At 39.8% G+C, this 27,199-nt stretch overlaps 1 protein-coding gene across 10 annotated transcripts in view; it reads right to left on the bottom strand.

Moving 5' to 3' along the window:
• The window catches only part of RNF144B (ring finger protein 144B), a 94,903-nt gene that overhangs the window by 30,227 nt on the left and 37,477 nt on the right, over positions 1-27,199 (bottom strand). For all 10 annotated transcript variants that reach the window (XM_070747346.1, XM_070747345.1, XM_070747347.1 and 7 more), the window contains one exon: positions 19,936-20,123. In XM_070747346.1, coding sequence (XP_070603447.1) covers positions 19,936-20,100 — 165 coding nt within the window. In that variant the 5' untranslated portion in view covers positions 20,101-20,123. The remainder of the gene's footprint in view (positions 1-19,935; positions 20,124-27,199) is intronic.

Raw genomic sequence — 27,199 nt, 5'->3', positions numbered from 1 at the left:
GGAAATCAGAAGAGCAGCTGGTGAAAGAGCACATGACGATAGGCCCAGGGCTCTGCATGCCACCTCTGGCACGCATGCGATTGGTTCACCATCACAAGAATAGACTCTCCTGCTCACCCAGGGATTTGGACTAGATGACATCCAAGGTCCCTTCCAACTCTGTTATTCTATGTCCTATGTTCTACGTTATAAGCCATTTGCTCCTCCACTTACCTATTGGAGCTAACTCCCCTTTTTCAGCACCATTGTAATTTTGGCTATTAATCAAATAGTCAGGGATTCTCTCTCTGTTAGTATGGAATGATTGGTAGACTTTGGGGACAAAGAGTTATGTCATGGCTCGGCTATTGCAATACACTCTACATGGGACTACACCTGAAAAGTGTTCGGAGACTCCAGTTGGTCCAGAACGCAGCAATGCAAGCTAGCTAGCTAGCTAGCTAGCTAGCTAGCATTTTATTTATTTTATTTTATTTTATTTTATTTTATTTTATGATTTTATTTTATTTTATTTTATTTATTTTATTTTATTTTATTTTATTTTATGATTTGATTTGATTTGAATGCCGCCCCTCTCTGTAGACTCTGAGCTGCACTGGCTCCCAATCAGTCTCCGGACGCAATTCAAAGTATTGGTTATCACCTATAAAGCCCTATATGGCATAGGGCCAGACTAACTTTGAGGCGGCCTCCTGCTGCTTAGCTCTCAGCGGCCGATAAGAGCCCACAGAATTGGCCTTCTTCGGGTCCCGTCAGTCAAACAATGTTGACTGTCGGGAAGGGCCTTCTCTGTGACGGCTCCAGGTCTCTGGGACCAGCTGCCTCCAGAAATCCCCACTCTCCCCACCCTATGCAAAACAGTAAAGACCTGGCTCTTCCGGCAGGTCTGTGGCCGTTGAGTGAATGAGATACCGTCCAGATCCAGCCATGAGTGATATTGAGAGATATATATACAGTATGTTTTTATTAGGGTTAAAAAATGTATTTTAATTTGTTTTTACATGCTGTTTTTTCTTTGTTGGAAGCTGCCCAGAGTCCTTTAGGAATTGGACAGCATATAAGTGAGGTAACCGCGGGACCCAGGGGAAGAGCCTTCTCTGTGGCGGCCCTGGCCCTCTGGAACCAACTCCCCCCAGAGATTAGAATAGCCCCCACCCTCCTTGCCTTTTGTAAGCTCCTTAAAACCCACCTCTGCCATCAGGCATGGGAGAACTGAGATATTCTTTCCCCCTAGGCTTCTACAATTTATGCATGGTATGTTTGTATGTATGATTGGTTTTATAACAAGGGTTTTTAGCTGTTTTTAGTATTGGATTGTCACATGCTGTTTTTACCACTGTTGTTAGCCGCCCCGAGTTCACGGAGAGGGGCGGCATACAAATCCAATAAGTAAGTAAGTAAGTAAGTAAGTAAGTAAGTAAGTAAGTAAGTAAGTAAGTAAGTAAGTAAGTAAACAAACAAACAAATAAATAAATAAATAAATAAATAAATAAAATAAAAAGTCAGATTTTAGAGGAGCACATAATTAGACTTTATATCTATTGGTTGCCATCTATTAGATATACAAATTCATACAGTCTATAGCTAATAGATAAGTATTGCATAGATGACAAACTGAAAGAGAGCAGCTACGTTGTTGAATTTGGGTGGGAACTCTAGACTTCCCTTATAACATTACATGAAGAGAGGAAATAACACCCAGTACTTCTCTGGGAAGCATCCAGTGACAAAACAATTCAGTTATACTTTCAATTCAGTTTAATTACATGTATTAATCTAGGTAACAGATTAGTTATTTAAGGCTTTGCGTAGAGATCAGGGGTCTCAAATTTGGCAACTTTAAGATTTACGAACTTCATTGCCCTCAATTCCCCAGTCAGCTACTATAGTTCACCTGTTGCTGAGCCTACTCTGTAAAAGGGGCCCAGGGCAAGAAGTATTTTCCTAGTTTTCATTTCTGGTTATTTTCTTGTAATAGAGTGGAAATAATTTTCATGAATTGATGCATGGGTATACTTAGCAGTATAAAAACATTATTTAATAATAACTCTGAAGCAAGCATATGAAGATAAAGATCTATGCAGGTGTTCTCAGTCTTGGCAACTTGAAGACATGTGGGCTTCAATTCCCAGAATTCCCCACCCAGCATTAATCTTGACGAAATTTCCAAGACTTGGAATACTTATCTATAACCTTAATAAGAAAAGCATTTCTCATGTTTTATTTACCCTTCCAATAATTTCACTTTAAAAAATCATTCACATATGTTAATGCTAATTTGTTAATATATTCATGTCAAAGATGTGCCATCCTTGCAATTTTCAATTAAAGTTAAATAAGTTCACTGAATAAGGGTTCAGAATTCCCATAAGTAAATGAACTGAATTCTAATTCTTTTTAAGCTTTTATGGTAAGCATTTAAACATTCTCTTGCAATGTATGACTATCAGAGATAAAAATGTAGGAGTTGAGAAACATGAACGGGGAAATTGATATCCCACAAATCCATTTCTATTTTGTGGAAATTACACCTAATCCATAGTATTAAATACTTATTCAGTGTTAAGTATTTTGTATTACATAAAACCCTTTGTTGGTGTTACAAAATGTTATTTATTATTTATTATGTCAACTATCCTTGTGGTGTGACCAGAACAATCTAGAACTGAACACACTCAAAACTGTAAAAATGGTGGTAGACTTTAGGAGAAATCCTTCCACCCTTCCACCTCTCACAATACTAGACAACACAGTATCAACAGTAGAGACCTTCAAATTTCTAGGTTCTATCATATCTCAAGACCTAAAATGGTCACCTAACATCAAAAACATCATAAAAAAAGCACAACAAAGAATGTTCTTTCTGCGCCAGCTCAGGAAGCTCAAACTGCCCAAGGAGCTGCTGATACAGTTCTACAAAGGAATCATCGAGTCTGTCATCTGTACCTCTATAACTGTCTGGTTTGGTGCTGCAACCCAACAGGACCGACACAGACTTCAGAGGACAATCAGAACTGCAGAAAAAACAATTGCTGCCAATCTGCCTTCCATTGAGGACCTGTATACTGCACGAGTCAAAAAGAGGGCGGGGAAAATATTTACTGACCCCTCACATCCTGGACACAAACTGTTTCAACTCCTACCCTCAAAACATCGCTACAGAGCACTGCACACCAAGACAACTAGACACAAGAACATTTTTTTCCCGAACGCCATCACTCTACTAAACAAATAATTCCCTCAACACTGTCAGACTTTCTACTAAATCTGCACTTCTATTCTACTAGTTTTTCTCATCATTCCTCCCATGTTAACTGTATGACTGTAACTTGTTGCTTATATCCTAAGATTTTTATTAATATTGCTTCTTCATTGCTTATTTGACCCCTATGACAATCATAAAGTGTCGTACCACATAATTCTTGACAAATGTATATTTTATTTTATGTATGCTGAGAGCATATGCACCAAGACAAATTCCTTGTGTGTCCAATCACACTTGGCCAATAAAATTCTATTCTATTCTATATTTAAGAAGCACCAATCTCCCTCACATGAGGTGTTCTGATCTTATAACCTCACTTTAAATTCTTTAATCAAGTATCACAAATGGTACTATTTAAAATACTTCTATTGTATTCTCCCACAGAAATGCTACTGCAAACCAGGATTTTAATCTTCTGGAGTAAAAGATGTACCTCAGGGGCTGCCCACATTTCTGGAATTTCACAGGAGATTTAAGTGGTATCTCTAGCACAAAGTATGTTTTTTAGCTAAATACTAAATAATCAGTGTCCCTTGACAGTCCATCCTGATCAGAAATACTCTAGGCGAGAGGCAGGCAACAATTGTGCACAAGTCAATCCATTCAATCCTGGGCCTAGAAAGCTTAGAACTAAGATGCCTTAAACATGATCTAAGTATTGTCCACAAGATCATATGCTGCAATGTCCTGCCTGTCGGCGACTACTTCAGCTTCAACCACAACAACACAATAGCACACAATAGATTTAAACTTAACATTAACTGCTCCAAACTTGACTGTAAAAAATAGAAATTCAGTAACCGAGTTGTCGAAGCATGGAACTCATTACCGGACTCCATAGTGTCATCCCCAAACCCCCAACACTTTACCCTTAGATTATCCATGATTCCTAAGAGGTCAGTAAGGGGCGTGCATAAATGCACTAGAGTACCTTCCATCCCCTGTCCTATTGCTCTCCTATATCTCCTATACCTTTCTTCTATTCCTATATCTCTTCTTCCATTCTTTCATTGATATGTTTTATTCCTGTATCTTCTCTCCTATTCTTTCTTAGGTATATTTTACTATGAGTATATCCTCTATAACCTTCATTATGTATTTTACTATGTGTATACCCACTAAAACCCTCATTGTGTATTGGACAAAATCAAATAAATAAATAAAAAGTCAGTGTTTTTCCATTTATTTTATTTATTATTTTATTTTTTGAATGTATATGCCGCCCTTCTCCTAGTGGACTCAGGGTGGCTTACAGCAATAAAATAGTACAAAGTTAAAATACTCCAATACAAAAATAAAACAAGTAAGAACTTTAAAACCCCATATAAATAACATACAGTTGCTACTCATTCATACTACTGGCTGGAGGAGGAACTATTGCTCAACTGCTCCAGGCCTGCTGTCATAAGTTATTATTATTATTTATTCTTTATTAGATTTGTATGCCGCCCCTCTCCGTAGACTCGGGGTGGCTCACAGTACAAATAAAAACAATATACAGTAACAAATCTAATAATTTTTTAAAAAAAATAAAAAACCCTTATTTAAAAATAAAACATAGACACAAACATACCATGCATAAAATATATAGGCCAGGGGAGATGTCTCAATTTCCCCATGCCTGACGGCAGAGGTGGGTCTTAAGAAGTTTGCGAAAGGCAAGGAGGGTGGGGGCACTTGGAATACTAAATTCAGTTTTAGTCACCACGATGCAAAAAGAATATTGAGACTCTAGAAAAAGTGCAGAGGAGAGCAACAAAGATGATTAGGGGACTGAAGGCTAAAACATATGAAGAACAGTTACAGGAATTGGGTATGTCCAGTTTAACGAAAAGAAGGATGAGGGGGGACATGATAGCAGTGTTCCAATATCTCAGGGGTTGCCACAAAGAAGAAGGAGTCAACCTATTCTCCAAAGCACCTGAACAAGAAGCAGTGGGTGGGAACTAATCAAGGACAGAAGCAACTTAGAACTAAGAAGAAATTTCCTGACAGTTAGAACAATTAATCCGTGGAACAGCTTGCCTCCAGAAGTTGTGAATGCTCCAACACTAGAAGTTTTTAAGAAGATGTTGGACAACCATTTGTCTGAAGTAGTATAGGGTTTCCTGCCTAAGCAGGGGGTTGGACTAGAAGACCTCCAAGGTCCCTTCCAACTCTGTTGTTGCTGTTGTTGTTGTTGTTGTTGCTGCTATTGTTGTTGTTGTTGTTATTATTATTACTACTACTACTACTACTACTACTACTATATTTACCTGTGCTTTCTGCCATCTCCACACCCAGAGTTCTGGATGCTTTGTCTGGTTTATTATTATTATTATTATTATTATTATTATTATTATTATTATTATTATTATTTAGATTTGTATGCCGTCCCTCTCTTTATATATAAAGAAACTGACATTTGTGGGACAAATGAGAGGAGAAGCCCTACATGGCATTGGACCAGAGTACCTCCGGAACCGCCAGCTGCCGCACGAATCCCAGCGACCGATAAGGTCCCACAGAGTTGGCCTTCTCCGGGTCCCATCGACTAAACAATGTCATTTGGCGGGCCCCAGGGGAAGAGCCTTCTCTGTGGCGGCCCCTGCCCTCTGGAATCAACTCCCCCCGGAGATTAGAATTGCCCCCACCCTCCCTGTCTTTCGTAAACTACTCAAGACTCACTTATACCGCCAGGCATGGGGGAGTTGAGACACCTTTCCCCCCAGGCTCTTTTATACTTTGTTTTATGTTTGGTATGAATGTGTTGTTTGGTTTTTTAAATAATGATAGGGTTTTATATGTTTTTTAATATTAGATTTGTTCTACTATAATATTGTTTTTATTATTGTTGTGAGCCGCCCCGAGTCTTCGGAGAGGGGCGGCATACAAATGTAATAAATTATTATTATTATTATTATTATTATTATTATTATTATTATTATTATTATTATTAACTTGCGGGCTGATGACGATGAGGAAACATTTAAGAGTACCAATTGATGCCAAACATCTGCTCAAAACGTTCATTTCCAAAACCTTTGGGGATTTATTTGCACTCAACATCTAGCTCAACCCATCAGGCTATGCGTTCAGATCTCGTGATGCCAACTAATGGCTTAAAGGAGGCATTTTATACTTCCTCTCACCCCAAATCTATCAAGGCCACTTTTAGATAATCTTCCTCGGCGTTCACAAACAAAGGGCTGACTTGTTCAGGGTCGCCATTTCAGCCCGTTACATTAACTATCCCTGTGACTCAACACTTTAAAAGGCTTCCAGCTGATTTACTTCAACTCTTACACATTTTTAGAAAGCAAATGGAAAAAGGGGGGGGGGGGGAATGCTATAGCAATAAGGCAAATATTAGTATGGAAGATAAAGGAAGCTTATACAAAACATAGGACTATATGCCTATATAAACAAACCTACTTAGGTTATTTGGGGCAAGAGGTGACCCATGTAATAATAATAATAATAATAATAATAATAATAATAATAATAATAATAATAATAATAATAATAAGAAGAAGAAGAAGAAGAAGAAGAAGAAGAAGAAGAAGAAGAAGAAGAAGAAGAATCTGAACTCCAAATACGAACTGAATAATCAAATTATCACAGATAATCCCCACTCGGTTAAAGACCTTGGTATACTAATAACAAAAGATTTAAGTGCCAAAGCCCACTTGAACAATATAGCCAAGAAGGCTTCAAGAGTTGTAAACCTAATCCTACGTAGCTTCTGCTCTGGCAATCTCACACTGCTTACCAGAGCTTTACAAAACTTTTGCCAGACCCATCCTCGAATACAGCTCATCTGTTTGGAACCCATATCGCATCTCAGACATTAACACCCTTGAAAATGTCCAAAGATACTTCACCAGAAGAGCCCTTCACTCCTCCACTCGAAATAGAATACCCTATGAGACTAGACTTTCAATCCTGGGCCTAGAAAGTCTAGAACTAAGACGCCTTAATCAAGATCTAAGTATTGGCCACAAGATCATATGCTGCAACGTCCTGCCTGTCGGCGACTACTTCAGCTTCAACCACAACAACACAAGAGCACACAACAGATTTAAACTTAATATTAACCGCTCCAAACTTGACTGTAAAAAATATGACTTCAGTAACTGAGTTGTCGAAGCATGGAACTCATTACCGGACTCCGTGTCATCCCCAAACCCCCAACACTTTACCCTTAGATTATCTACGGTTGACCTATCCAGATTCTAAGAGGTCAGTAAGGGGCGAGTACAAGTGCACTACAGTGCCTTCCGTCCCCTGTCCTATTGCTCTCCTATATCTCCTATACCTTTCTTCTATTCCTATATCTCTTTTTCTATTCTTTCATTGATATATTCTATTCCTATATCTTCCTTTCTATTATTTCTTAGATATATTTTACTATGAGTATCTCCTCTATAACCTTCATCATGTATTTTACTATGTGTATATTGATATATACCCACTAAAACCCTCATTGTGTATTGGACAAAATAAATAAATAAAAATAAATAAAATAAATAAGAAATACTAGGGGATAGCAAGGAAAATACAGTCCAATTGGCTTTTGAAAAAGCACCTTTGAAACTTGAAGCAACTATATACCTGGATGATTGATAATCTCCACAAACATTTACCTGTCTCCTGTAACATCTGCCTAGCTGGTTTAAACTGGCAAGATGGGCACGCTCTTGGTTCCATTGACCAAACAATGCCATGTATCGTGTCTCATTTTTCCTGTGGCAACATGTGACAACCAAAACACGCATACACCAAGGTTTGCTTTCGTTGCCATATTTGTTCCTTGGTTTTGTGTTTATTGTGATGTTACTTCTTTTTAAATGTATTTTCCTTCAATAAGTTAAAATACAAAACTCTTTAAAAATCCCAAAAAAACAAACAAAAAAGAACACTAATCACAAAACATTTAAGACTTTTAAAAGATGCATTAAAAAGAAACCCCAACCCATATGCACGTTATCCCTTCTAACTGAATAGTGATTAACCCATCACAGCAATATTAATTCCCACTACTTGAAAAACAGACCCTTAATTTTAAAAAAATACTAGCAGTAATAAATCTATTTGCAAATTATTGTTCTGTCTCTATATGCCGTATTAATGATAAAACAATTAGTAGGAAGAAAGTTGCTTTTAAATATTTTAACGAATTGTAAACAACCCAGAAGTATGCTGGATTTCGTATCACAATATCACAAGTCAAACTCTTCCCAAGTGTTTAGGGCTGTGTGATGTATGCGTGATGTATCATTTTCGTATGATGCGCGCAGATCCAAGTACGGTGACCTTTTGCAACTGACAGATCATGATTTTGTCCGTATTTATTGTTTTCAAATGTCGGCCGAGGTCTTTTGGCACAGCACCCAGTGTTCCGATTACCATTGGGACCACTTGTACTGGTTTATGCCAGAGTCGTCGTAGTTCGATTTTAAGATCCTGATATTGGCTAAGTTTTTCTTGTTGTTTTTCATCAATTCGGCTGTCACCTGGTATGGCAACATCAATGGTTCACACTTTTTTTTCTTTTCCACAATCGTTAGGTCTGGTGCATTTTGTTCCAAAACCTTAGCAGTTTGAATTCGAAAGTCCCATAGTATTTTGGCATGTTTGTTTTCAACTACTTTCTCAAGTTTATGATCCCACCAGTTCTTTACCACTGGTAGGTGGAAATTATTGCACAGGTACCAATGAAGCATCTGGGCCATAAAGTTGTGCCTCTGTTTGCAGTCCGTCTGTGCAGCCGTTGAGAATGTGATAAATTGTTTCATCAGCTTCCTTGCAAAGTCTGCATTTTTCAATCCTGGCCTTGATTGCATTTGTTCTGATTTCCTGTTCCTGGTTTGCAAGAATCAAGCCTTCTGTCTCCTTCTTCAGAGTTCCATTAGTGAGCCGTAACCAGGTCTTCTCCTTATCAACTTTTCCTTCAATCTTGTCAAGGAATTGCCCATGCAAACCTTTATTGCACTAGCTGTCGGCTCTGGTTTGCATTATTATTATTATTATTATTATTATTATTATTATTATTATCATCAGTACAAAACAGCAAACGAGATCACTATGCTGGATTTCGTATTTCATCACCAGTCGGGCGCTTCCCAAGCACCTAGGACTGCGTGATGTAGCGGCGAATTATGTTTGCCGATCCCAGTAAAGCGGCCTTTTGCAATTGACAGATGGAGATTTTGTCAATTCCGATGGTTTTCAAATGTCCGCTGAGATCCTTTGGCACTGCGCCCAGCGTGCCAAGTACCACTGGGACCACTTTCACTGGCTTATGCCAGAGTCGTTGTAGCTCGATTTTTAGATCTTCATATTTCACTAATTTCTCTAGCTGCTTTTCCTCAATTCTTCTGTCTCCTGGGATTGCGATGTCTATGATCCATACTTTCTTTTTCTCCACGATCACAATGTCTGGTGTGTTATGCTTCAGAATTTGGTCAGTCTGAAGTATTATTATTATTATTATTATTATTATTATTATTATTATTATTATCTATAGTTTAAAAGCAACTAAAATACAGATTTTATTTCTCATGTAAACTTTATTCTCAAAGCAGGCTAAGCCACAACGTAAGTTTTCTGGGCTTTGACCTAACGTGCCTTATGAATTTACAGCCAATCATGGTATAGCATGATGCTGAACCCTGATTATATAAAACAAAGTTTAGCTCCCTCATAAAAACATTTTCCCGGCCATTGACCCGTTACACAGTAATTTTCCGAACAAAAGGACTAGTCTGGTAGGGTTATTGCCATGAGCTTTTTAATGATAACTGATTTCTCAGCTTGCATCATTGGATGAAGGTCACAGCTAAGACAAATAAAAACTTGTGATTGCTATTTGTAAAGAAAGGCTGCACAACAGCTATATTTAGTCATTTGTGCTTCAGTAAATTATAGTAGCTTATAATATCCATTTACAGATTTTTACTAATAACCTACAAGTTTCAACAGAATCCAATCACATACTCGGTTCAAGCACACTTTTACTTCATTTCCCCATTTTGATATATTAAACTTGAAACATTTTAATAAAAACACACATATAATCAGACCTTCTGGCTACGGTGTTTCCTCCTAGATAAACTCATAGGAAAGCAGCCCTAATTTAGCAACCTCTCAAAACCAGAAAAGTCCCATTTGATTGTCTAGATGTATATATCCACTAATTCGACCTCACAGCTCCTTTGCTATATTTTCCACTGCAATTATTTTACACCTTTCTCAAATTGTCTTGGCAAACTGCCTTAGAGAAGCTGCATCCAAATAATCAGAACCAGCAACTAGTAGTCATGCTATTTGCTCTTAATACAGCTATAGGGGGAAAACACCAGGCTCTCTTATTCCAGTATGAAACATAAATAACACATTTTAATGATCTGGCTAAGTTTGAAAGATGCTTTGCTGTTTTATTTTTAAATTAAATACTATACATGTAGAGATCTGGAGCCCAGCCAACATAACAGGTACACTTGCCATTGGCTTTAGGATCCAGATGTAATTCTATCAAGGGAGTTGCCAATCTACAGCTTTAAAATGGTTATCGGTGTGATTCCCATAATCAATCACCTTTAAAAAAATATATTTGTTATTTTGTGTGTGTGCGTGTGTGTGAAATTTGTACTCTTGAATTTTCGGGAGAGTCATACCATAGAGCCCGGCAGAACACTACCAAGTCATTTTCTTAAGAACAATAGATAAATGTTTGCTATTGACATTTTCTAGCATGCTTTTTTCAATTTCCCAGCCTAGCTTTCAGTCCTGGCAGTTCTGGGTACTCTCCCATCCATGTACTAACCAAGTCTGATCCCACTTAGCTTACTGAGATCAATTATCAATTATCCGACCATACAGAAATTGAAGTACCATTTCAAAAAGCGTTTGCTGCTAAATGAGAAGTGAATACAAGCATTTTAAGTGACTTCACTTTGTTCAAAGGGATCAAATAGAAATAGTAGAGCGAAATGTATATCTAACTGGAATAGGTCTCTCATAATACAATTTCTAGAAGCACACAAGCAAACTCCATCTAATTCCATTCATCCTTGGTTCACATTCTTCTCTGCATAGGTCTCAATAACAAGGCATTGAGAAACTGGATAAACAACTAAAACCACATGTTGCAGCATAACTCTATTTCTGCAAAAGAATTTAACCTAAAACAAAGAAAGGAAGTAACATATGAGTTTACCTGCCAGTTCTCAAGAGACCTGTTCAAAGCAGAAACTGGATACCAATCTGCACTGTACTATAAACAATATAAGATAGCTTTATAATGTTAAGCTAACCTTTTGTAGAGGCCACATTCCACCCACGTACAGCTAGTTACGTTCAGCTGATCACACAAGACCAGGGAAGCTGATCACACAGAAACATAGAAGACTGATGGCAGAAAACGACCTCATGATCCATCTAGTCTGCCCTTATATTATTTCCTGTATTTTATCTTAGGCTGTTTTAATAAAGACAAATTGATAGGCATTGTTTTTATTTAAAACATTGTAATAGAACTAGTCTTAGTGTAGATGAACTTCTCATACCAATGAGGAATTTATAGAATTCGCTATGAAAAGATGCTCTTTGTCTCTCAATAGCACAGGCCTCAAACTTGCGACATCACATTGCCATCAAATGATGTACCGTGAACATTTTTCCCTTTTGTGTGATGTGTCCGGCCCATGGTCTGCCAGTTTGACACCCCTGTAGAGAGATACTCTCTATATATTACTAGTATCTCTGATTTATAGAAAATCAAATATAAATTTGCACTTTCCTTCAAGCCATCCCAAAAAATATTAATGAAAATTCAAATACAGTAGTACCTCTAGATACGAGCTGCTCCACATGCGAGTATTCCAAGATACGAGCCACGATGGGAGCGAAATTTCTGTTCCAGACCCGAGCTCAAATTCGGGATACGAGCCGAGCTTCCACTAGGTGGCGCAAGAATCCTTGCTTCTGGTTATCTCCACGGGGGGGGGGGGGGGACAAAGTCTAAAGCCATTTGTTCCAGATACGAGCTGACCGACATACAAGCTCCATTCTGGAATGAATTAAACTCGTATCTAGAGGTACTACTGTACTGTAACTAACTTTCTCCCTGCTTAAGGGCAGTTATTTTTTGAATCAGACCAAAAGCCTACTTAATCAAGATGCACAGAAGCCAGCCAGATAACGATCCAAAGACCATAAGTCCGATGTGTGGATAATAACTCTCTATGTGCTGCCTGTAATTCAGAAGATAGTACATTACTGCCTGTAATTCAGATGGTAGTTGTCTGGTCAAAATTCAGACGTTTAGCAAATGATTCAGATTTATGATGCTTGCAGTGCCCCAGTGTCATGTGATCAACTTTTGTGACCTTCTGACAAACAAAATTAATGGAAAAGCAGGATTCGCTTAAGAACCATGTTACTAATTTAGCAATTGTAGTGATTCACTTAACAACTGCGACAAGAAAGGACGTAAAAGGGGGCAAAACCTACTTAACAACTATCTTGCTTAGCAACATTAATTTTGGGCTCAGTTATGGTCGTGACTCGAGGATTATCTGTGTCTTAACAGCTATTTGGCTGGGTAGGTAAATATACATTGGACATGCTACACAGGTAAATTGCTTAATAATTGCAGCCTCAATACAGGGTCCAGATCTCTGCTATATGGTATATTAGACAAAATAGGGCCACAACTGGTTCAGACCTCTAATAGGTTGCAAATCCCATTACTACAAGTCCGCATATGCACTTGCACATGTGCATGATGCTTCTGCGCATGCACAGAAGCATTTGGGATAGGTGGGTGGAGCCTCCTGCCACTGCCGCTACCAGGCTGTAGATACGGGCTGCACCAGTAGCAACCCATTGCTTGTTAAGACAGATTCTTTTTTAAGACTATCAGGAAAGCCATGCATCTATTATTGCAACTATTACACTGTTTGTGTTTATCAATGTCCGATATATCAGTAGATATAGAGAACTTATGGAATGACCTTAAAGCGGCGGTCTCCAACCGCCGGTCCGCGGACCGGGACCGGGCCGTTGGGGGTTTTCAGCCGGTCCGCGGCGCCAGGGCCCCCTCGGCCTTTCCGCGCTGCCCACCGCCCGCCCGATTTGCCCCCTCTGCTCCTCTGCCACCTCCTGCCTTTCACCGCAGCTCCTCCCGCACCCGGAACGCACGCCCTGCCCGCCTCACATTTGCCGAGAGGACTTTCGCCCCGGGCTCTCAGCAAGGGGGCTGCATGAGAGGCGGGGCCGGCGGAAGGTGATATTCAATGTCGGGGGCGCACGGGCGGTTTTGCGCGCGCTCCCTATCTCCCTGCTAGCCCACTCGGAATACGTATTCAAAATAAGAAAAGCCTTCGCCGGCAAAGGCTTTTCTTATTTTGAATACGTATTCCGAGTGGGCTAGCAGGGAGATAGGGAGCGCGCGCAAAACCGCCCGTGCGCCCCTGACATTGAATATCACCTTCCGCCGGCCCCGCCTCTCATGCAAACCCCCTTGCTGAGAGCCCGGGGCGAAAGTCATCTCGGCAAATGTGAGGCGGGCAGGGCGTGCGCGCGTCACCGCTGAGAAGAACGGAGAGAGAACGAGAGTGAGTGAAAGCAACAGACAGCAAGATAGAGAGAAAGTGAGAAAGAGAGAGTGAGAGAAAGGGGGGGAGAGAAAGAGATAGCAAGAGAGAGAGAACAAGAGAGAGAAAGAGCGTGAGAAACAAAACAAGAGAGAAAGAGTGAGAGAGAGAGAAAGCAAAAGAGACAGAAAGAAAACAAGAGAGAGAAAGTGAGAAGAAGAGAGAGAAAGAGGGGGAGAGAGAGAGAAAGAGAGAGGGGGGAGAGAGAGAAAGAGAGGGAGAAAGAGAGGGAAAGGGGGGAGAGATAGCAAGAGAGGGAGAGAGAAAGAGAGAGGGAAAGGGGGAGAGAGGGGGGAGAGAAAGAGGAGATAAAGGAAGAGGAGAGAGAGAAAGGAAGAGAAAGAAAGAAAGAGGGATAGAAAGAGAGAGAGAGTGAGAGATGCTCAGTGAGCCTTTCTTTGAAGTTGCCTTTCTTTCTTTCTTTCTTTCTTTCTTTCTTTCTCTTTCTTTCTTTCTTTCTTGCTCTTTTTCTTTCTCTCTTTTACCTTTCCTTCCTCTATTTCTTTTCTTTCTCCTTCCTACCTTCTTCCCTCCCTCCCTCCAGTCCTTCCTCTCTTACTCTCCCCTTTCATAAGTTTCCTTGCTTCCTTCCTCTGTTCCTGTCCCTTCCCTCTTTCCTTCTTTCTTCCTTCCTTCCTTCCTTTCCTCCCTCCATTTCTTGCTTTCCTTTTCCTTCCTCCCTTCTTTCCTCCCTCATTCCCTTCTTTCACTCCTTCCTCTCTTACTCTCCCCTTTCACACCTTTCTTTGCTTCTTTGCACCCTTCTTCTGTTCCTGTACCTTCCCTCTTTCCTTCCTTCCTTCCCACCCTCCGTCCATTCATTCACCCATTCCTCTCTTGATCGCCCCTTTTACGGCGCCGCTGACAGCTAGCTCCCCCCCCCCACCGGGCCATGGAAAACTGGTCTAGCTGAAAGCCGGTCCCTGGTGCAAAAAAGGTTGGGGACCTCTGCCTTAAAGGACAGGAAGAAGAACAACTACCAAGACAACAATTACATTAAGAGGGGCCAAAAGAATAGTTTCAATAAACATCTAAACAGGCCCCTCCCTAGTGCACAGAAATATAAAGTGAGGGAAGGGAATGTATCTTCAGACTTCCAACATTCTGTTACTACGGTATAACTGTTACAATAAAAATAATCCTAACCTCTAGGTCAGTGATGGCGAACCTTTTTTTCCTCGGATGCCGGGAGCGCGTATGCGTGTGCTATCTCACATGCACGAGTGACCACACCCATAATTTAATGCCTGGGAATGGTGAAAATGGCCACCTTTGCCCCCACCCCGCAGAGGCCCTCTGGAGGCCTAAAACAGCCTATTTCCCAACCTCTGGTGGGACCAGTAGGCCCGTTTTTCGCCGTCTCGAGGCTCCAGAGGCAAACATGCCCTGTCCCATCCCCACAGAGACTCTCCGGAAGCTGAAAATGCTCTCCCAGAGCCTCCGGGTGAGCCAAAAATCAGCTGGCCAGCACGCACATGTATTATTATTATTATTATTATTATTATTATTATTATTATTATTATTATTATGTCAATACAACACAGCAAACGAGACCACTATGCTGGATATCGTATTTCATCACCAGTTGGGTGCTTCCCAAGCACCTAGGACTGCGTGATGTAGCGGCGAATTATGTTTGCTGATCCCAGTAAAGCGGCCTTTTGCAATTGACAGATGGAGATTTTGTCAATTCCGATGGTTTTCAAGTGTCCGCTGAGATCCTTTGGCACTGCGCCCAGCGTGCCAAGTACCACTGGGACCACTTTCACTGGCTTATGCCAGAGTCGTTGCAGCTCGATTTTTAGATATTCGTATTTCACTAATTTCTTTAGCTGCTTCTCCTCAATTCTGCTGTCTCCTGGGATTACGATGTCGGTGATCCATACTTTCTTTTTCTCCACGATCACAATGTCTGGTGTGTTGTTGTTGTTGTTGTTGTTGTTGTTGTTATTATTATTATTATTATTATTTAGATTTGCATGCCGCCCCTCTTCGTAGACTCGGGGCGTGCATTGTACATGTACATTGGAGCTGAGCTAGAGTAACGGGTTACATGCCATAGGTTTGCCATCACTGCTCTAGGTTCTATGATTGTAATGAAAATACTTTCCTTGAAATGAAACTTGGAAAAAATACAATTAATGATCTATAGACATTATCTCAATTGTAAGATTAGATTTTGTAAGAAGAGCTATTAAGTCTGAAAGACACTAAGGCAACGCCCAAGATCTTCTCTTGAATTCTAATTTACGTGAACAAAATGCTTAACAAATACTCAGGTTTCAAAACAAAGTATACATGATCAGGCTCACCCCAAATGAACTTGTTACAAGTTCACATAAATGTTGTAAGAGATCATGCAAGCCACAAACATTTCGTGAAATATGAAGTCTTATGTCACTGAACTTCAGTTGCCACAATCTACTATTCCTGGCAAATACTAGGGGGCCATTTTTAAGGCTTCAAGGATTTGTAATTCTGCATTTTTAATGTGCATGTGTTTGCTTTAAAACGAGTAGTACAATATTTAGCCTTTTTCCCCTACTCTAGACAATTTTATACCAACAAACATTATTGTAAATTAATATTAATAAAATTAATAAAGAGCAACTTGATCCAAACTAATATTTTATGAAAATTTTTACAATTATACAAACTGATTCTCAAGAATTCGTTGTTATACATCAAAGGTGTGAACATTGGTTTCTTCATTAGGTCATAGCTATTGGCAGCCTGCTTTTCTGGCTTAATTCCCAAAGAGCCTCAGCACTCAAATTATTTATTATTTAAATATTCATTCAGATGTACACGCTGTTCCAGTCACATGCATATATATAGATTTTTGAGATATTTTAGTGCATAAAAAATAGATAATAATAATGCATCTCAATATTAGTAGCAATCTGTAACAAATATATTCCTGTTGCACTCCAGGCCTATATTATCTCTCTACAGAGAGGGGCGGCATACAAATCTATTAAATAATAATTATTATTATTTAATAGATTTGTATGCCGCCCCTCTCTGTAGAGAGATAATATAGGCCTGGAGTGCAATAGGAATATATTTGTTACAGATTGCTACTAATATTGAGATGCATTCTTAAGAGGAACCCATTGTATCTGCGTGAATATGGAAATTTAGTATTTGAATTACTACATACATACATACATGGGCAGGTGTACATCAAATAACCATTGAGATGCCTTTCTGGTCTAGTATTGTCTAGACTTTAACGTCTGAGAACTATTCCCAGGATCTTATCTATGGGCAATAACCAGGGTATCTTCTTAGTTGTGGCTGTCTGTAGAAATATGTCAGGGATCTTCAATTGACTAGTTTCATTTAACTGCACTCTTCATTCACATGTTTGGGTCTTTTGATGGGATATCGGAATCTGGATTTTACTTTACTGAAAAAGTTTTCAGATCTGAAAGTTCCAAACCAAAAACATGAAGCACTGGGAAAACAGTTTTAGTGGGGTTATGTTGATACATTTTATTTTCATATGGGAAACCATCCTAGTGCCCGTTATGAAAAGCTCTGCATACATACAGCAAGTGGGGAAAAAATTAAATAAAGCAGTGATGGATTATATAAATCATCCATCACCCAAGTCCTTGGAGAGGGGCAGCATATAAGTCTAATAAATAATAATAATAATAATTATTATTATCATTATCATCATTATTATTATTATTATTATTATTATTATTATTATTATTATTATTATTATGTCAATACCACTCAGCAAACGAGATCACTATGCTGGATTTCGTATTTCATCACCAGTCGGGCGTTTCTCAAGCACCTAGGACTGCGTGATGTAGCGGCGAATTATGTTTGCCAATCCCAGTAAAGCGGCCTTTTGCAATTGACAGATGGAGATTTTGTCAATTCCGATGGTTTTCAAATGTCCGCTGAGATCCTTTGGCACTGCGCCCAGCGTGCCAAGTACCACTGGGGCCACTTTCACTGGCTTATGCCAGAGTCGTTGCAGCTCGATTTTTAGATCTTCGTATTTCACTAATTTCTCTAGCTGCTTCTCCTCAACTCTGTCTCCCGGGATTGCGATGTCGATGATCCATACTTTCTTTTTCTCCACAATCAGGATGTCTGGTGTGTTATGCTTCAGAATTCGGTCAGTCTGAAGTCGGAAGTCCCACAGTAGTTTTGCTTGCTCATTTTCAACCACTTTTTCGGGCTTATGATCCCACCAGTTCTTTGCCACTGGTAAATGGTAGTTCCGGCACAAGTTCCAGTGGATCATCTGTGCCACCGCATCATGTCTGATTATTATTATTATTATTATTATTATTATTATTATTATTATTATTATTGATCATGGAGGCAAGGAATGGCCCATCACAAGCAGACAAGCAGCTTCCACTTAAATCCCTAGCAACTGGTAGTAAGAAATCTTAGTAAAAATCACTCATAATTTCCCCATGCATTTACTATTACAATTGATATGATAACTGAGTGATAAATCTTTTTTCATGTCCGACAAAAAATTAAACCTGAACACTATTAATTCCTTATCTCTACTGCAGAATTTTAAAGAACTAAATTCCAAATAGTGTTAAGGAAAGCATGAAGAGCATAATTTCTGGAGTTACTTCTAATATTTCGGTCAGCACCTGCCAAAGGAACCATATGCATCTTCTTATGAGTGACACCTCATCTAGACCTCGCTATTCCACTTGTATCTGTGTGCTTTTGTGCAAGCATGCACACTAAGAAGCATGAGTGGGGGGAGTTGGATATGCCAGATAAGGTTTTAGAATGGAGCAGTAGTTATTATTCTGAGTCATTTCATGCCGGGGTGGCGCAGCAGGTAAAGTGCTGTACTGCAGGCCACTGAAGCTGACTGTAGATCTGTAGGTCAGCGGTTCAAATCTCATCACCGGCTCAAGGTTGACTCAGCCTTCCATCCTTCCGAGGTGGGTAACATGAGGACCCGGATCGTGGGGGCAATATGCTGGCTCTGTTAAAAAAGTGCTATTGGTAACATGTTGTAAGCCGCCCTGAATCTAAGGAGAAGGACGGCATTAAAAAAAAATCGAATAAATAAATAAAATAAATAAATAAATTTCCGTCACTGCCCATCCCATAAGAAAGTCTTTTTTTTCTATACTTCTATACTTTTTTCACCTTAGTCCAAACTCTGCCCATTTTCAAAGTCAATCTTTCCCCACCCACCCCACCCATTAATTTCTTTTGCCATACCACATTTGGACCTGTTCTATGTTCAGAAAGTTGTCCTATTAACAGATAGATTGACAAGACTTTTGCACTTCTTTACATGACTTTTTTTCTCCATCATTGGACCAGAATACCTCCGGAACCACCTTCTACCGCACAAATCCCAGCGGCCAATAAGGTCCCCAGAGTTGGTCTTCTCCAGGTCCCATCGACCAAACAATGTCATTTGGCAGGCCCCAGAGGAAGAGCCTTCTCTGTGGCGGCCCCAGCCCTCTGGAATCAACTCCCCCCGGAGATTAGAATGGCCCCCACCCTCCTTGTCTTTCACAAATTACTCAAGACCCACCTATATCGCCAGGCATGGGGGAATTAAGACATCTCCCCCAGGCTTTTATATTTTATGTTTGGTATGTATGTGCTGTATGGTTTTTTAATTGTTGGGGTTTTATATATCTTTTTATTATTAGATTTGTTCTATTCCTATACTGCTTTTTATTACTGCTGTGAGCCGCCCCGAGTGTTCGGAGAGGGGCGGCATACAAATCTAATAAATTATTATTATTATTTCGCTGGATTAGTAGGAATAAAAAAAGGACCCGCAGCTTGGCAGATAAGCACTTGATCTGTATGGCTGGATTTTAGGTGTAATAATATGCATCTATAAGATGTCAGCAAAAGTTAGGGAATGTTCTGTTACAGAGGCCATGGAACTCTGCTACCCAATTAGAACAGACAGCCCTGATCCTACAGGGTTCAATGTAATAAAGCATAATAAAAATCTTTTATTTTTCTTTCAACAATAGATACCTTGCTGTCCATACTTACTGAGGTACAAAAGATGCAATTGCAATCCTGAAGAGCAGTCATCTTATCCAGTGAATATTCAGATAAGCATAGTTTGCAAGTCACCAAAGACTCCAATGGCAATTCCCCAACTTTTGCTACTCCAGTTGTCATGGTGCTGAAGCAGATTTCAGTAGCAGAGGACATCAATTCAAACACACCCGGCAATTCTACAAGATATAAACCATAATGTGCCAATGATAAATATTTTGCAAACTAAAATTTAACATAGTGGAATTGATAACAATGTATAAGTGACCTCTTCCACAGTTCCATCTTTAAACCTGTTTTTTTACTCATCAATATAGACCAGTGATGGCGAACCTATGGCATGGGTGCCACAGGTGGCACATGGAGTCATATCTGCTGGCACGTGAGCTGTTGACCCAGTTCAGCTCCAACATGCATGTGCGTGCCAGCCAGCTGGGTCACACAGAGGCTCTGGGAAGACGTTTTTGGCTTCCAGAGACCCTTTGGGAGAATGGGGGAGGGTGTTTTTACCCTCCCCCAGCTCCAGGAAAGCCTCTGGAGCCTGGGAAGAGCAAAAAATAAGCCTACTGGACCCACCAGAAGTTGGGAAACAGGCCTTTTATGGCCTCCAGAGGACTTCTGGGGGGCAAGGGAAGCTGTTTTCGCCCTCCCCAGACATTGAATTATGGGTGTGGGCACTCATGCATGTGCAATAGCATGTGTGCACGCTCTTTCAGCACACAAACAAAAAAAGGTTCGCCATCACTGATATAGACTATCAAATACACTGATAGGTCCAGCCCACTTATATTTTGTGCAAGATAACACAAGTATATTCCCTCCTAATTCTACAGCAGCCTTCATCAATTCAGGTGGACAAAACACATTCGGATAAATTGACAACATAAGCTTACTAGAAATAAACATTTTCCATCAGAAATGTTCATAACGTGCCACAGCTATGGCATGGCCACAACTAGACAAAATGAGCCACTTCCACATATTCTACCACAGCAGTGGCAAACTCAAGGCCCAGAAATGGAGCTTCAACAAGTGACATTGAGCTGGCTACGCCAGTCTGGCCACACCCATCCCAACCATGCCCCCCCCCGCTTGCCACCAGAGGTCAAACACAACCCTGATGCGTCCTCCAATGAAATCAAGTCTGACACCTCTGCTTTACAAGCTCGAAACAACCCCTGATGATTCCATAAGACATTGCCCTGCTCATCACTGTAGACCAGGCCTGCCAATATGTCGCTTTCCGAGCAGACCTGCAAAGCCCACAGACATTTTTAAAAAGTTAATAAATTCACCATTGTTGCCCCACATGATGCACTGTCAAGAAACTGCAAAACCTCTAGGCCACAGTGCCACCACCCACTCCAGCATTGCTGCCATTCTGTCAGTTACCAAATAGACCAGGTATTCCTTTGTGGTTTGCAATGATGCAATGTGATAATTTCCTGTATACTAATTTTGCAATCTGCTATGGACTGTGTCCAGTTGGCATCCATCCCAGACCATAAACCCCCAAGGAACCAACAACCTCAAACTGTATATCTATTGAACCACTTCCCAGAAAGATCCAGATTATCCAATCCGGTAGACAGTTCACCTTATGTTTAGATGACCTATGTAACATGGCCCGAGCAGTTGATAAAATAGCACAATTTCTCTCCAGACGCTAATCAAAAACAAATGTCTGCATTGGCTGCCGATCGGTTTCCGGTCACAATTCAAAGTGTTGGTTATGACCTATAATTCCTTCATGGCATCGGACCAGAATATCTCCGGGACCGTCTTCTGCCACACGAATCCCAGCAACCAGTTAGGTCCCACAGAATTGGCCTTCTCCGGGTCCCGTCGACTAAACAAGGTCATTTGGCGGGGCCCAGGGGAAGAGCCTTCTCTGTGGCGGCCCCGACCCTCTGGAACCAACTCCCCTCAGATATCAGAGTTGCCCCCACCCTCCTTGCCTTTCGTAAGCTCCTTAAAACCCACCTCTGTCGTCAGGCATGGGGGAATTAAGATATTCCCTTCCCCCTAGGCTTTTAAAATTTATGCATGGTATGTCTGTATATATGATTGGTTTCTAAAATTGGGTTTTTTTACATTACTTTTAATATTAGATTTGTTCATATTGTCTTTTTACTGTTGTTAGCCACCCCGAGTCTAAGGAGAGGAGCGGCATACAAATCTAATAAATGAATGAATGAATGAATGAATGAATGAATGAATGAATGAATGAATGAATGAATGAATGTTTGGTTTACTGAAGAATTTGAGGGAAATGAAGTGCCTTAAGACTTGTTGACTAGAACTCGTCTCAGCCTACACACTGGTGATAAGAGTGGCAAAATGTCAATTCTTCTCCAAACATCTGAGTAGAAGCCCTGAATCATGTGCAGATTACTGCAACATGCTGTACATAGGTCTGTTCTTGAAGACCATTTGGAAGTAAGGCTGGTCAAAATGCAGGAGCACAAGCAGTTGTGCATGCATCTTAGTGTATTCATGCAACATCTCTGTTACCCAAACTGCACTGGTTTGTGTAACACAGATGAACCTAAAGAGATATATAGTTGATCTGGGATATATAGTTGAGACCTCTTTGATTTGTACTAAGAGATAAGAGCAGCTTACAGCTTTGATATTAAGATTATAAAATGCTGAAGATATTGTTTTTATCAATAGTTTAAGGAATATTAATGATGGACTTAATTAGAGCTTAATGGAATTTATCTGGATGATGAAATTAGAAAGAATGGAATAAGGAGTGATGGTAACTGAAATTAAATAGATGGGATTTAAGAATGCATAATTTGATTATATTAGATTTACTATCTCAAGACTATTTTATTGTAACGAAATAGAAGGTAAAGTGGTACCTCTACTTAAGAACGCCTCTACTTAAGAACTTTTCTAGATAAGAACTAGGTGTTCAATTATTTTTTTGGGGCCTCTTCTTAAGAACCATTTTCTACTTAAGAACTCGAGCCCAGGAAAATTTTCCAGGAAATTTGAGAGTGGCATGAAGGCCTGGCCAGTTTCCTGCCATTCCTCCTTTAATGCCGGCCATCTCAGGCTTTTCTGGGCTGCCAGAGGAGCCTTTCGGTGGCACTTAAGGAGGCCTTGGCTGTCCAGAGAGAACAAAGCATTTTCCTTTCTCTGGGCGCTTGGACAGGAAATAAACCTCTGCCAGTGCCCAGAGAAAAGAAATGCTCCCTTCGCTCTGGGAGCCGAGGAGTCACCACAGCGAAGGAAAGGCGCCGGTCATAAAGCGAGCGAGCGAGCAAGAGGAGAGGGGAGCCCTTTAGCATGGGAAGGAAGAGGCATCAGGTAGCAGCAGCAGCAGCAGCAGCCAGTGTATGGGAGGCAGTATATGGAAGGAAGCCTCGCACCGGGTGTATGGGAGGCACATGCTCCTCCTCGCCACTTCAGAGTCCCCCCCCTTTTTTTTAAGCCTTAAAGTTTTGGATTTTTTTGATTCCCCTCATCTCACCTTCTTCCTTTGGCAGTGACTCTCCTCCTCCTCTTCTTCCTCCTCCTCCCACTCAAATTCCTAGCTTTTATTTCTTTCCTAATGGCATTATTTGCTTTTACATTGATTCCTATGGGAAAATGACTTCTACTTAAGAACATTTCTACTTAAGAACCTGGTCACAGAACGAATTAAGTTCTTAAGTAGAGGTACCACTGTATATTGTTTTTTGTATGTTATGATGTGGAGGATTTTTTTTTCCAATTACTTGGAAAAACTATATATCTCTTCTCTTCAAAACCCCTGGCATTCTGAGGGTCAGTTTTTCTTCTGATAATTCTTCCAACCCTGTAAAATCTGTCTTTATGTCCTGACAATTAAATGGTAATTGAGGTAAACAGTTTATTCCATCATGGCTCCTGTCCTTTAAAATGGCTTTCCCCTCTCTAGAGTTCAGACTGCATCAAACCTGCCAGTTTTCAGCTGATTTTTAAAAACTTCTTTGTCCACAAACACTGGAGCAGGTCACGATGTTACGTATTATTTGTTTTGTGACATGTGTTTCCTGGTATGTGAGTTTACTTTAGGTTCATTTTGTTTGCTTTTTTTAAAGCAAAAAATACCCATTAATTAATCAGTTTTGAGTTGGGGCAGCTTTATAAATCCAAATTACAAAGGAGTATAAATACATAAACACAGAAAATATTTTGGCAATCCCAGTTAGGAGTTTTGGTGAACTGCAAATCCAAATGGTTTGCCAAGCATCAGAATGAAAAAGTCTGGTTTACTGAAATTATTATTATTATTATTATTATTATTATTATTATTATTATTATTAATTAGTTTTGTGTGCCGCCCCTCTCCAAAGACTCGGAGCGGCTCACAACAATAAAACAGTACAAATCCAATGGTTAAAACAATTTAAAACCCTTAATATAAAAAACAATCATACATCTCATACAAACCATACATAAAACGGAAACAGCCATGGGGAAATGCTAGTATCTTGGCTTGAAATCTATTATTGTTGTTGCTTTACTTGGTGTTTCTAGAAGCATATATTTTATGAGAAGTGGCCTAAAGACCTTCTAAACATTTGCAAACCTAATCAGATTAAATAATTCATAGGTCTGACTTGCCAGAAAATTTGTGTACTGCAATACCAAACCACCTTTGAAGTTCATCAAGGTTTTACAAGCCTGTCAGTTACAGACAAGAGTCTAGGAAAGTACCCAGAGATAAAAATGCTGCTATAAAGCAGAAACATGTAAATGATTTCAGCTATGCAGACATTTTGATTAAATGTGTTTTACCCAATAGCTTAGCTACTTTGTTTTCACCCATTATATGTTTCCTTCATGAATACTGGAAGCCAGAACACATTGCTCTTAAACTTTCTGCAAAGTAAGAACTTGGCCTGAACATCGCATTTGTCTGAGTATGTTATTCATACACACAGGCTTTTTCTTATTAACAAAATGCAGTCTGTGCAACAGATCTCTTACTATCCATCAAAGCACCAAAGAACAAGAATTGATGTTTGTGTCATATCAATCAGGCACATAAACATTGTATATGCATGTACTACCAGAGATTTAATCTTTTTGCACAAAAAAACCTCCTAACAATTGTGCCCGCTTTCAAATGAAATGATGAAGGCACATTGGATTGCAGAATATCTTTCTATGAAAGTACAGTAATTGTCTTCCTGTAACGGTGTACAATAACAACTCTCTTACACAAGAAACTATCCTTTTCAAACATTACCAGAAATTTCGGCAACATCTTTTCGCAAACTCACAATCTACAAACCACTATTCTTATCTGCTGCAGCTATTCTTATCAGTGAAGCAACAACAGTACATGGACAGATCAAAGGTTTTATTTATTTGGGTTGACAACTTATTTTCCATATTTTATTAATATACACATAAAAATAACATTTCCCTTAAGTCAGCCATGACTCCTGATGACATCAAGAGCAAGTCTATACAGGGGTTTTTTTTTGGCAACCATACAGAGATAACCCCTAGGATCCTGAGTAAGGGAAAACCGAATGATCTGGATGAAATTATTGAACCAGCAATCCCAGTTCGCTTTTCATTCCATTAATTTTGTTCTTCCTAATTTAAAATAAGCAGCAAGTTAGAATCAGAACATGGTGAAATTCCATTTCCAGTATTATTGTAGCACAGGGTAACTAACAGGGACCTTATGACATAGGAGGCAATTGTGTCCCGGAATTCTTAATCGGTATAAAGATACCTTCAAAGAGAACATGGCATCAGCTTCCAGTGGAATAAGCAGAACAGTCGCCATGGCTTCATTTTGTAGACTCTCAGCACTTATCTCCAGTATCATCAGCATTTCTGTCCATTCTACTTAGCAGAAAGCTATTTCTTTATCCTGCCGATCTCTGGCGTCATTGAGCATCTTAAGATATCTCGTATGCATCAATGTATAAGTGTGTCTTTGTTTTGCCGATAAATGCTGTTCCATCAGCAGACTTGACACAGTCATGTAAAATATACAACCAGGATTAACTATTTGGCTCTCAGTAAGGTTTTTTAAATTATCTAATTAAGGCATGTTTGATTAAAAATATCTAAGAACGCCTCTACTTAAGAACTTAAGAACAAAATAGAAGGTACAGCGGTACCTCTACTTAAGAACGCCTCTACTTAAGAACTTTTCTAGATAAGAACCGGGTGTTCAAGATTTTTTTGCCTCTTCTTAAGAACCATTTTCTACTTAAGAACCTGAGCCCGGAAAAATTTCCCAGGAAATCTGAGAGCGGCACGAAGGCCCGGCCAGTTTCTTGCCATTCCCCCTGGGTTTCTCTCTCTGGCGCAGTGTATGGGAGGCAGCCTCACGCCGAGTGTGTAGGACACACGTGCTCCTCATCGCCGCCTCAGAGTCCCTCTTTTTTTTTAAAGCCTTAAAGTTTTGAATTTCTTTGATTCCCCTTACCTCACCTTCTTCCTTCGGCAGCGACTGTCCTCCTCTTCTTCCTCCTCCTCCTCCCACCCAAATTCCTAGCTTTTATTTCTCTCCTAATGAGTTTGCACACATTATTTGCTTTTACATTGATTCCTATGGGGAAAATTTGCTTCTACTTACAAACTTTTCTACTTAAGAACCTGGTCACAGAACGAATTCAGTTCTTAAGTAGAGGTACCACTGTACAGTAGTACCTCTAGATACGAGCTGCTCCATATGCGAGTATTCCAAGTTACGAGCCACGACAGGAGCGAAATTTCTGTTCGACACCTGAGCTCAAATTCGGGATACGAGCCGAGCTTCCACTAGGTGGCGCAAGAATCCTTGCTTCTAGTTATCTCGGCGGGGGAAAAACAAAGTCTAAAGGCATTCGTTCGAGATCAGAGTTGATCGACATATGAGCTCGGTTCTGGAATGAATTAAACTTGTATCTAGAGGTACTACTGTAGTAGATTTTTTTCATCAGAAAATAGAAGTAAATTAGAATTGTCCACCAAAAGTCTTTATTTGTAATATTATTGTACATTCTTTCTTCATTTGCACATAGGAATTCTCTTTTGTGATTTTTCTCCCAGAGATTAGCCAGGATCAAACCTGCTTAACTTTACAGCTAAAGCGTATAAAAATATTCTTCATTCTGTCTGAGTGGAATTCTAAGTACTACAGCTCTTAATGTTAAAACACCAAACCTACTTTTTGATAAAATCATCATTGAACTAAGAACTTACACTTACTTTGAACTGTTAGCCTAAAAATCTAAGTCCTTAATATAAGATAACACAATTTTAACCT

This window comes from Erythrolamprus reginae, chromosome 3, assembly GCF_031021105.1.
Source record: "Erythrolamprus reginae isolate rEryReg1 chromosome 3, rEryReg1.hap1, whole genome shotgun sequence".
Classification (NCBI taxonomy): domain Eukaryota; kingdom Metazoa; phylum Chordata; class Lepidosauria; order Squamata; family Dipsadidae; genus Erythrolamprus; species Erythrolamprus reginae.
The sequence above is the reverse complement of the archived record's forward strand: the minus strand, read 5'-3'. Positions and strand labels throughout refer to the sequence as shown.